General features: G+C 43.3%; 1 protein-coding gene across 1 annotated transcript in view; it reads right to left on the bottom strand.

Moving 5' to 3' along the window:
* Window positions 1–228: 228 nt before the first annotated feature.
* The window catches only part of CLSTN1 (calsyntenin 1), a 150,422-nt gene continuing 138,271 nt past the window's right edge, over window positions 229–12,379 (bottom strand). Inside the window, 2 exon segments of the mRNA XM_077458152.1 lie at window positions 229–5,317; window positions 9,773–9,957. Of these exon segments, the coding sequence (XP_077314278.1) occupies window positions 5,120–5,317; window positions 9,773–9,957 (383 nt within the window). The 3' untranslated portion in view covers window positions 229–5,119.

The raw sequence follows: 12,379 nt of genomic DNA on the forward strand, positions 1-12,379 counted from the left end.
GATTTACAATAGGAAGATGAACAAGTGTGAGCGGGCTCTTTCATTTTTCATATGACAAAGCCTAGCAGTCAACCATAAGGGGAGCGGTCAGTGTCATCCATCACAGCTGGAAATAGAGGACTTGCGATTGTTTTCAGAAACGGCCCCCCCCCCCACTTCCCCAATATACATCATAAACCAAAAACAATACTCACACGCTGCAATGAAGAAACAAGAGATCATGGGAACTTAGATCCAGAAATTTATTGTAGCTTATAGACTGTTCAAACTGACCTATCACCAATATACAAATCTGAAAGTTACATCCAATGCGCGCCTACATACAGCATCAAAAAGTTTAGAATGCCTTAGCAGTCGTGTTACAGGTCGCCGTTTTTTTTTTTTTTTGTAATTTTTTTTTTCCATACATTTTTAAAGTCTACGTACAGCAGCTACGGTGAGATTAAAATGGATGTACAGATCTACACAACAAAAACACAGGACGACTGGAGGTCAGAAGATCAAATGTCCTCCGATTATTCAAGAGCTAGCAGTTATGTGTATCACGTTATCACAGAAGTCATTAAAACAATTCCACCCCCCTCCCCCCCCCCCCATTTTATCTTTACGTAAAAATCTAAGAATTTACACTTATGGTAAACGAAACAGAAAAACAGCCAGCCAAGTCTGCAGCCCTCCTGACTCTGTGCAAGATGGAGACTCGGAAGCCTGTACAATGCTGACCCCTGCTGGTTAAGTGTGGTCATTGCACAACCAATTGTAGTGATTGACATCTTAAAATCCTGCTTAAAAAAAAAAAAAAAAGTTTACGCAGCGGAGGCAGATTTTTTTTTTTTTTTATCAAGACTGATAGAATATTTGTGTGTGCAGGCGATGTCGCTGGTATCTGAACTAAAAAGCTGCCTCCGCTGAGCAGAGAAGTTTATCCCCTACCCCCCCCCCCCCCCCCCCAAATTCCTCTCTCCTTTCCAACAAAGGACACCTTCAACTTACCAAACACAAAACAACTTTATCAGTTTCATTTTGGACAGTACAAACGCATCAAGTCCTTTCACCTAAAAAAAACCTCCATTTATACCCAAACTAACCTTCATCAGGCCACGGAACCAAAGATTTAAAAGTTGTTTAAAATAAAAAAGAAAAGAGCTAGCAGCATTCAAATATGTACACATCAATATTTCATACCGAAACGGCACCAATGGCATGTATAGGTCATATTTATATATATATATATATATTATATATATATATATATATACATAAACACACAGTGGGTATAGAAAACAATGACCCCCCCCCCCCCCCCCTTTAAAATATTCACATTTTGTTGCTTTGCAGCCTGAAATGAAGACAGACACGACACAGTGGTGTAGTGCAGTGTTTCTCAACTCCAGTCCTCAAGGCGCCCCAACAGGTCATGTTTTCAGGATTTCCCTCAGATGAAACAGCTGTGGTAATTACTAAGGCAGTGAAACTGATGAAATCACCTGTGCACATTAATGGAAAGCCTGAAAACATGACCTGTTGGGGCGCCTTGAGGACTGGAGTTGAGAAACACTGGTGTAGTGGTTAGCACTCTCGCCTAGCAGTAAAAAGGATTGCTGGTTCGAATCCCAACCACAACACTACCTGCATGGAGGTTGCGTGTTCTCCCTATGCGTGTGTGGGTTTCCTCCGGGTACTCTGGTTTCCTCCCACACTCCAAAGACATGCTGGGAGGTTAATTGGCTTCTGTCCAAAATTGGCCCCTAGTATATGAATGTTAGTTGGGGACTTTGGATCCTTGAGGGTAGGGACCGATGTGAGTGTGCGATGTATGTGTGGAGCCCTGTGTAAATTGACAGCGCCTGTGTAAATTATCTTAAATAAAATAATATAATAGAAGAGCATCTTAATGAGACACAATATACAGGGATAGGGACAATTGTACACACTCACTCAAGATGGACTGGTGTCTTTATTCAACCTTGCTAACTATGTAGCTCACCATCCAAGTACCTCCAAAGCATAGAGGTGGAAATATCCTGTTATGTGGGGTGGTAATATTCTGTTATTGGGGATGGTAACATCTGGTTATGGGAGTGTTTCTCTGCAGCAGGGACTGGAGCACTTGTCAGGATAGAAGGAAAAATGGATGGGGCAAACTACCATCAAATTAATGAGAAAAATCTGCTGCCCTCTGCTAGAAAGTTGTCAATTGGAAGAAGGTTTACCTTCCAACATGACAATTCAGGACTTTTTCCCATCCTGCAAGCGCACCGCCCTAGTGTGAAAGCACTCTGGCTTTCACACTGGCGAGGAATGAGATGCAGTTTTCAAGCGCTTTACATGCACTATTTTTAGCGCTAAAGTACCTGAAAGCTGTCTCAGTGTGAAAGGGGTCTAAAGCAAAAGGTAGTTCAACAAAATACTGACATAAAGGGGGTGATCCTTTTTACAACTCCGCGACTGTTTTTGTATTTTATCTTTTTTTCCCTGACATGTTGGCATTATATCTTTCACCTGGATGTTATAGGTTGCACTGTGTACAGCTGGATAAAACAAAAACTGTGTCTGTCTTCATTCCAGGCTGCAAAGCAATAATACAAGATAATTGTAAAGGGGAGGTTCTTTTCTACACCCACTGCATATACTGTATATCTCAATGGGCAGAGGTGTTCAGAAACTCATCATCAACCCATTGGGATTTGCCTTTTAGTAATCAAACTTCTAATGACCATATCCTATTGGTGATTGTGTCAGCACATTGATCCTTTAGTGTACTAATGAACTAAAAGCCTGTTAGTGTTCTCTGCGATCGGTTATCGGCTGTGTAATCCGTAACTTTCATACCTGTATTCCTCCAATCAGATGTAAGCCCTTGTACACACGGTCGGAGATTCAGACGGAATGTGTCCTATCGGACCGTTTTGTCGGATATTCTGACTGTGTGTGGTCTCCATCAGACTGTTTCCGTCGGAATATCCGACGGACCAAGTTTTCAAAAATTTTCAGACAAAATGCTCCGATTGGACATACTCCGATCATGTGTAGAGAATTCCAATCGGACAAAGTGCCACGCATGCTCAGATCAAATTCCTACACCAAAGCTATTGGCTACTAGCGTGAACGTAGTCCCATCGTAACGAAATAACGTCATCACGTCGGATTTTCCAACAACTTTGTCCGACCGTGTGTATGCAACAGTTTCGGACAAAATCCGACAGATTTGGTTGTCGGAATCTCTGACCGTGTGTACAAGAGCTAAGGGAAGTCAGTTTGCTCACTTTGAACGCTTCTCAAAGACATATAGAATTCTGACGTTGTTACAAACGGTCGTGTGACTAAACTTTCTTCTTGTTGCCCAGAGCAACCTGGCAAAGCAAGAGAACCTGGTTGCTGGGGGGACCGGCAGATCTTCATTAGGTTTCCAATGAGAGATTGGCTTTATGATAAACAACTGTGAGGTTTGGTTCGGTGGCCCTCATAACTTAAGAGATGATTTACCAGTAGGTCAATATTTAATACCTAAAGATCCTTCCACAAAAGAAGGGATTCTTCCAGAGATAGGAAAAACGCATGGCTCTCCAGCTGCTGTGCGCATACAAACTCCAGCACCTCCTTGGCAAGGGATTGCTGGGGATCTGTGATCCTACAACGGATGGAAAGCCAATGGGCTTACCCACACCCCGAATACAGTGATTAACAGTTACTAAGCACTTACTACATTCCCTGCAGCACCGGGCACCTACCCAGTCGCCAGAAAACCATAAACGGTTTATACCGCTACCTCCGGGACAGCCCAGCTCAAACGCTCAACTCATTTTCCTTGCCTGCTCTTTTTAAGCCCGCACGGGCCTATCAAACAAAAGGCGCATAAGTCCGCCCCCCCCCCACAGCAAGCGAATAGAAAGCCACTTATTCTGGATCTGACCAGTGAAACAGGCTTGCTGTTGGGGGGTATTGTGCACTGTTTTATTGAATGAACCCGTGCCTTTAAGAAAAAGAAAGGAAAAAAAAAAAAAAAACTTTCATGTAAACATATTATTATCACCCAGCTTAACGAGCCTGAACAAACGAGGGCGACTAAACCTCGCATCGTTTGCCAATGCCTCCCGACCACTGACGACGACAGAAAAATAAAACTCCCCCACTGGGGGCCTGGAAGTACCCATACGTCTATATCTTTAACTGCTCTGCAGAAAAGTGACATTAATAAAATCAAGGGACAATCAATCTGGCTGCAGTCTGAGGTCTGATGTGCTGTACATATGGGGCACACCTTTTTGCCCTGGAAGTCAGCAGACTGACATCTTGTGGTCATCAGGAGTTATTACAGCTCTGTACTTTCTAGCTAGGCAGTCATTCGTACCGAGCCAACAGAACAAAGGAGAATCATTCGGTAGTGAGCAGTAAAACAAGCTGCCTCACAGTCTCCTGCAGGCCTCTGCCAGCCTTGGGAAATGTAAAAAAAAAAAATCACCTCACTGAGGCTGTGCCAGGCTGTCACAAGTGCCAACCTGCATTTTATGACTCCAAACCCCTTTTACACCACCAACATGGACATAATTACATTGATTTCAACATATTTACAAAAAAATATTAAAAAGTTAGTCTTCTACAAGCCCCCTTTCACCATCAGCGGAGCCACCGGCAAAGCTGCCAAGCAGTGAAGGCCAAAGGCGGAGACTGGCACCTCAGACAGTTAAAGGGGTTCTTTTTTTTTTTTTCTTTTTCCGGTATCAGAGGATGTTGCCAATATTGGACCATGCAGTACTTTGGGTGGAGAAAAACATAGAAAAACAAACAATAAGATCACCAGGCTTTGTGGAGTCCCTGTGGCCCCTCGTCAGTAAACCGAAATGTTTGCTTTTTTTTTCGGAAAACAATTAAAGGAATGAAACCTGTAGTCCAGAAAGAGCCGCGTCCCTCCGAGGAGGGGACATGGTAATCGCAGAATGGATTGGAACACTGAGAAATGATGAACCCCAGCCACTCAGCAGGCAGAAGAGAGGAAGCATGGTTGTTCCGTGAGGCAGGTGGGATGTGTCTGGAAATGACTTTGTACACGGTGCGCCTGCGGGGAAGAGAGAGGGGGGCGTGTGCTGTGGTGACTGGGTAGAAATGACGGCAGCGGAGATCAATAGGTCAGAGTGGAGTCGTCCCACTCCAGTTGCTGCTGCCGGTTAACATTCTGCTGGTCTTCCTCTTGTTCTCCCTCTTCTTCCTCGCTGCTTTCTGATTCGGCGCTGGTGATGTCATCGTCTTCTCCATCCTCACTCTCTTCATCGTCATCGTCCTCCTCTTCCTCCTCACTGCTGTGCTGGTCCTCGTAGGTCTGTAGCAGGGGGGACAAAAAAACAAAACATGTTAGAAACCATTCACAGTCTCAAAGTTTTATCAAAATACTCAGTGACTATTCAAAAGTTTTACCAAAATATTCAGTAACTATTCAAAGATTTACCAAAATATTCAGTGAACTAAAGCATTACCAAAATATTTAGTGACTATTCATTAGACATGTGCATTAGTTTTCGTCCAAATTTCAGCTATTTTAGTTTTCGTTTTGACAAACGATAACGAAAGCACAAAATCCGAAAAACGAAAGATCCGACATAAATAAATGCTTTATTTTCGTTTTCATTGTTACAACAGTTCGATATAGAATAGGAGATTCGACATGACTCTGACAATAATAATCTGTGTCTATAGAACCTGTGGTCGAATGTGCCTAACCTTACCTCTATTAGTCCAAGATTATATAGAGAAAATATTCGACAGAGAAAAAAGATTTGACAGAGAGAAAAGATTCTGCAAGTTACTGTCCTAAAAAGTGTTTGGGGACCCGGGTCCTGCCCCAGGGGACATGTATCAATGCAAAAAAAAGTTTTAAAAAACGGCCGTTTTTTCGGGAGCAGTGATTTTAATAATGATTAAAGTGAAACAATAAAAGTGTAATATTCCTTTAAATTTCGTATCTGGGGGGTGTCTATAGTATGCCTGTGAAGGGGCTCATGGTTTCTGGTGCTTAGAATTGTCCCTGCACAAAGTGTCATTTGTGCAGGAAAAAAGTCCTTTAAAATCACTCGCAGCTATTATGAATTTTCGGCTCCCCATAATACAGAGGACACTCATTGAAAGTCATTGATAAAAAAAAAAATAAAAAAAAAAATAATAAAGAATAAAAAAAGCGTGGGGGGCCCCCAAATTCAATTACCAGGCCCTTCAGGTCTGGTATGGATATTAAGGGGAACCCTGCCTCAAATTTAAGAAAGAATTTGACGTGGGGTTCCCCCTAAATATCCATAACCAGACCCTTTATCCGAGCACGCAACCTGGCAGGCCGCAGGAAAAGAGGGGGGGGACGAGAGAGCGGCCCCCCCTCCCTCCTGAACCGTACCAGGCCACATGCCCTCAACATTGGGAGGATGCTTTGGGGGTCTGTGACCCCTGAAAGCACCTTGTCCCCATGTTGATGAGGACAAGGGTCTCATCCTCACAACCCTGGCCGGTGGTTGTGAGGGTCTGCGGGCGGGGGGCTTATCAGAATCTGGAAGCCCCCTTTAACAAGGAGACCCCCAGATCCTGCCCCCCCCTGTTTGAAATGGTAAGGGGGTACAAAAGTACCCCTACCATTTCACAAAGAAAGTGTAAAAAATAGTTAAATAAGACAAACACACTTTTGAAAAATTCCTTTATTAAAAATAAAAAAAGATTCCAGCGGTGGTAATCCACTCTTGCTATCCAGCGACGGACGGTCATCTCTCCAGCGGTGGCTCATCTCATCCAGCGCAGCGTATCCATCCTTCTTCTGTCTCCGCGGTGGAGACACTGCAAGGATTCCGGCGGCCTGGGTCAGGTGACGGGTGGCCCCGCCCTCCGTATATAAGAAACGTCAGGCCGCCGGAATCCTTGCAGTATCTCCACCGCAGAGACAGAAGAAGGATGGATATGCTGCGCTGGATGAGACATCGCTGGAGAGATGACCGTCCGTCGCTGGATAGCAAGAGTGGATTACCGCCGCTGGAATCTTTTTTTTATTTTTTTTTTATTTTTAATAAAGGAATTTTTCAAAAGTGTGTTTGTCTTATTTAACTATTTTTTACACTTTGTTTGTGAAATGGTAGGGGTACTTTTGTACCCCCTTAGCATTTCAAACAGGGGGGGGGGCGGGATCTGAGGGTCCCCTTGTTAAAGGGGGCTTCCAGATTCTGATAAGCCCCCCGTCCGCAGACCCTCACAACCACCGGCCAGGGTTGTGAGGATGAGGCCCTTCTCCTCATCAACATGGGGACAAGGTGCTTTGAGGGGTCACAGACCCCCAAAGCATCCTCCCAATGTTGAGGGCATGTGGCCTGGTACGGTTCAGGAGGGAGGGGGGGGTGCTCTCTCGTCCCCCCTCCTTTCCTGCGGCCTGCCAGGTTGCGTGCTCGGATAAAGGGTCTGGTATGGATTTTTAGGGGGACCCCCACATCAATTTTTTTTTACATTTGACGCGGGGTTCCCCTTAATATCCATACCAGACCTGAAGAGTCTTGTTATGGATATTTAGGGGGAACCCCACATCAAATGTTTTCTTAAATTTGAGGCAGGGTTCCCCTTAATATCCATACCAGACCTGAAGGGCCTGGTAATTGAATTTGGGGGACCCCCACGCTTTTTTTTTGTTATTTATTTACTTTTTTTTTATCAATGACTTTCAATGAGTGTTCTCTGTATTACGGAGCCGACAATTCATAATAGCTGCGAGTGATTTTAAAGGACTTTTTTTCCTGCATAAATGACACTTTGTGCAGGGACAGTTCTAAGCACCAGAAACATGAGCCCCTTCACAGGCATACTATAGACAACCCCCCCCCCCCTACGAAATTTAAAGGAATATTACACTTTTATTGTTTCACTTTAATCATTATTAAAATCACTGCTCCCGAAAAAACGGCCGTTTTTAAAACTTTTTTTTGCATTGATACATGTCCCCTGGGGCAGGACCCGGGTCCCCAAACACTTTTTAGGACAGTAACTTGCAAATTAGTCTCTACAATTAGCACTAGTTTTTGAACGTTGGAGTCCCATAGACTTTAATAGGGTTCTAAAGTATGCTGTATACTAGCTCCATCGAATCTTCTTTATACATTCGACAGACACCATAAGCCTTCAAAGACAGATTCGATCGTAATTCATGTGGATTTTCGGACTAATGCAATTTTTGAACGAAAAACGAAATAAATAAAAACGAATTTCGGGAGTAACTAAATAAATTAAGTTTTCGGACGAAAACAAATTACGAAACGAAAGATTTTACTCTGCACATGTCTACTATTCATCAAAGTTTTACCAAAATATTCAGTGAACTAAAGCATTACCAAAATATTTAGTGACTATTCATCAAAGTTTTACCAAAATATTCAGTGACTATTCCATAGACTGATTAATAAATACAATTGTTGGGACTTTGTATGAGACAACAACTGCTACAGAGCTTGTATGTCTCCATCTCTGAATCATAGAAAAAAGGGGAATGGTGGTACTTTATATGAAGCACAACACCAAAACCAGATGAATCAAATGGTATTTACTATGTAGGAACACACATATATACACACATAGATACATACATACACATTTTATATATATATATATATATATATATATATATATATATATATATATATATATATATATATATATATATATATACATACATACATACATACACATACACACACACACACACATATATATATATATATGTATATATATATATTTTATATATATATACACACACACACACACATATCTATATGCATGCATTTCCAACATTTATATGTTTGTGTACATTTCTATATTATTATGTTATTTACTACATGTTACTTACGGTCCCATATGCATCCATGTGCGCCATTAAATATTTAATAGTATCTACCAATTGATTAATCGGACAGATTGCTTTCTTTCTCAAAGAAAATTGACTACAACAGGGACAGGAAATAAGGCAAACTTTCCCCAAAGGGGTCATTGACAACAATAAAGGCTTAAAGAGGGATTCCACCCGAAAAAAAAAAATTATTAAAAGCCAGCAGCTATAAATACTACAGCTGCTAATTTTTAATAAATGGACACTCACCTGTCCCAGGGTCCAGCGATGTCGGCAGCCGAGGCCGATCGATCACTCTGCTCTCGGCTGCTGCCACCATTCTCGGTGAGGGAATCAGGAAGTGAAGCATTACGGCTTCACTTCCCGGTTCCCTACTGCGCATGCACGAGTCACGCATTGCAATGGGAATGGTCCGCGCTGTCTCTGAGACCCATGTTTGTCCCAGCAGACAGCGCGGCGGGACAGGAAGAAGCTTAGACTCCCGTGGGTGTCTATGCCTGGAAGTGGGTGCAAATACCTGTCTTAGACAGGTATCTGCACCCCCCTGAAAGGTGCCAACTGTGGCAACGGAGGGGGGAGGATTCCGATGAGCGGAAGTTCCACTTTAGGGTGGAGCTCCGCTTTAAACACAGATATGTGCTCTTCCAAATTAAAAAGGAATTTTAAATAATTGGTAAAAATTGGATATTTAGTGTGAACTAGAAGTGTAGACAGCCCTTTAGGAGGCCCTCTGAACCCCGCATTTATTGGACTGCTTTCCACACAGCCAAAGCCCCCCCCCCCATAGATCTATGTGTCATTCATATCCATCACACTTTGCTCAGCAAAACCAAGAAGCATAGCTCAATACAGACGTGGCTCAGATGTAACCTGTCCACATCTATCCTAATGTGGATGAAAGTTTGGCGTTTCACGCACCTCCATGGGGTTGACAGTGATGGTGAGGGCCGAGTCATCCCAGTCCATTTCATTCTCTTTGCCGCTTTCTTGATCCCTCACGGTGCGCTGGTGAGCGGCACGGATACGAAACACTCCAAGGATGATCATGAAGACTAGGAAGCTCACACAGACCACAATGACAATGGTGGCTGCACTGGGAACAACTGCAGAAGAGAAACCAGGATGAGAAGTACAACAGACACTAGAACGTAAATTGCTCTGAGCTCAGTAGCTCCTTCCCCCTCCCAAGACCATCATTGTGTGTTAGATCACAGAGGGCAGCCTAGTAGAATAAAGATTATAGTTCTCAGCATTAATGAGTACACCCCTTTTGAAAAGTTAGATTCTAATCAATATCTCAATGAACACAAAAACTATTTCCAAAATTTTGACCAAACGAATAAAAATAAGGTTAATAATATAACTTGGATGATAAAATCTTCAGTTTTACTCAAATTAGTTGATGCAAAAATGAATACACCCCACAACAAAAACTACTACCTCTAGTATTTTGTATGACCTTCAAGATTTATAACAGCAGCACCAAGGCTTCTATGCATGGAATGAACAAGTTGGCGATATACTGCAACATCGATCTTTTTCCATTCTTCAAGAACGACCTCTTTTAGAGCCTGGATGCTGGAAGGAGAGTGATGTTGGTCTCTTCAGAATTCCCCATAGGTGTTCCCCGATTAGGTTCAGATCAGGAGACACACTTGGCCACTGAATCACTTTCACCCTGTTCTTCTTCAGAAATGCAACAGTGGCCTTAGATGTGTGTTTTGGATCATTGTCATGTTGGAAAAGTACACAACGACCAAGGGCACAGAGTGATGGTAGCATCTGCTCTTTCAATCTAGAGCAGTACATCTGTGAATTCATGATACCATCAATGAAATGCAGCTCCCCAACACCAGCAGCACTCATGCAGCCCCACAGAAGGACACTGCCACCAACACGTTTGACTGTAGGCATGATGCATTTTTCTTTGCATTCCTCACCTTTGCAACTTCATACGGTTTTGAAGCCATCAGTTCCAAAAACATTTATCTTGGTCTCATGCCTCCAGAGTACAGAGTTCCAGTAGTCATCTTCTTTTACAGTATGGGCCCTGGAAAATTCTAGGCCGGCTTTTTTGTGACTGGGCTTTAGGAGAGGCTTCCTTCGTGAACAACATCCATGTATGCCATTCCTCTGCAATGTACGCCATATGGTGTCATGAGAAACAATCACCACAGTTTGGCTTTCCACTTTTTTAGCTAACTGCAATAAACTTCCATGGTGATTTCCTTCAACCCTTCTCATCAGAAGACGCTCCTGTCGAGGTGATAACTTCTGTGGATGGCCTGGACATCTCTGAAAGCCCTTGTACACACGGTCGGAGAATCCGTCGGAATGTGTCCTATCGGACCGTGTTGTCAGATAATCCGACTGTGTGTGGTCTGCATCGGACTGTTTCCGTCGGACTAAACATGTTGGAAATATTTCCCGACCAACTGGTTCGATCGGACATACTCCGATCATGTGTAGAGAATTTTGATCGGACCAAGTGCCACGCATGCTCAGATAAAATCCCTACATCAAAGCTATTGACTACTAGCCTGAATGTAGTCCCGTCGTAATGAAATTACGTCATCACGTTCTGAATGATCGGATTTTTTGACAACTTAGTCCGACCGTGTGTATGCAACAGTTTCGGACAAAATCCGACGGATTTGGTTGTCGAAATCTCCGACCGTGTGTACAGGGGCTAAAGATGGTTGCAGTTCCATCTTTGTAAATTGCTTGTATCACTTTTGCTACAGTATTTTGACTGATAAGTAAAGCTTTGCTGATCTTCTCATAGCCTTCAACGTTCTTGTGTAAAGAAATGATTTTCTTTCTCAGGTGTTGCGATATTTCTCTTCCATGTGGTGCCATTGCTGACAGCATGAAATGGGAGGGGTTTCCTTTGTTAAAACTGAATTCCACACAAAAATGGAACATCCGCTTTAAGGGTGGTGACCCCCCCCTGACATGCCACATTTAGCATATCATTTGGGGGGGGGGGTACCCTCTTTTTAGAGGGTCCCAGCTCCCACTTCCTCCCGGCGCACTGCCGCACCGGAAGGAAGATCATCTCTCCCCCCTCCCACTCGGCAATCATCGGCGACATGCCACAGGTCCCAGGTGATTGGCTGGAGGGCGCACAGTGCGGCTGGTGTAGTGGGTAACCGACTGTGAAGCCACAGCCAGGCGCCCAGAGTTACAATGCTGGCGCCACAGAGAGAAGGCTTTGTTCCCCCGCATCGCTGGACCCTGGGACAGGTAAGTGTCCGATTATTAAAAGTCAGCAGCTGCAGTATTTGTAGCTGCTGACTTTTGATTTTTTTTTTTTTAAGCAGAACTCCGCTTTAAGTAACGCACTTTTTATAACCAACTGTCTGCTGGACACCTGTTTAATGAATAATTACACTCGCCTGTAGTTGAATTCTTGTTAATTAGAATTTTGTTGTCTAAAATGTAGCTTTCCTCCCAAGACTTTCACTGGGGTCTATTCATCTTTGCAACATGGTCTTGAATGAATAGGTTAGGAAATATAAGTTT

This window comes from Lithobates pipiens, unplaced genomic scaffold (genome assembly GCF_037356315.1).
Source record: "Lithobates pipiens isolate NorthernLeopardFrog02 unplaced genomic scaffold, aLitPip1_a1.2 Scaffold_27, whole genome shotgun sequence".
NCBI lineage: Eukaryota > Metazoa > Chordata > Amphibia > Anura > Ranidae > Lithobates > Lithobates pipiens.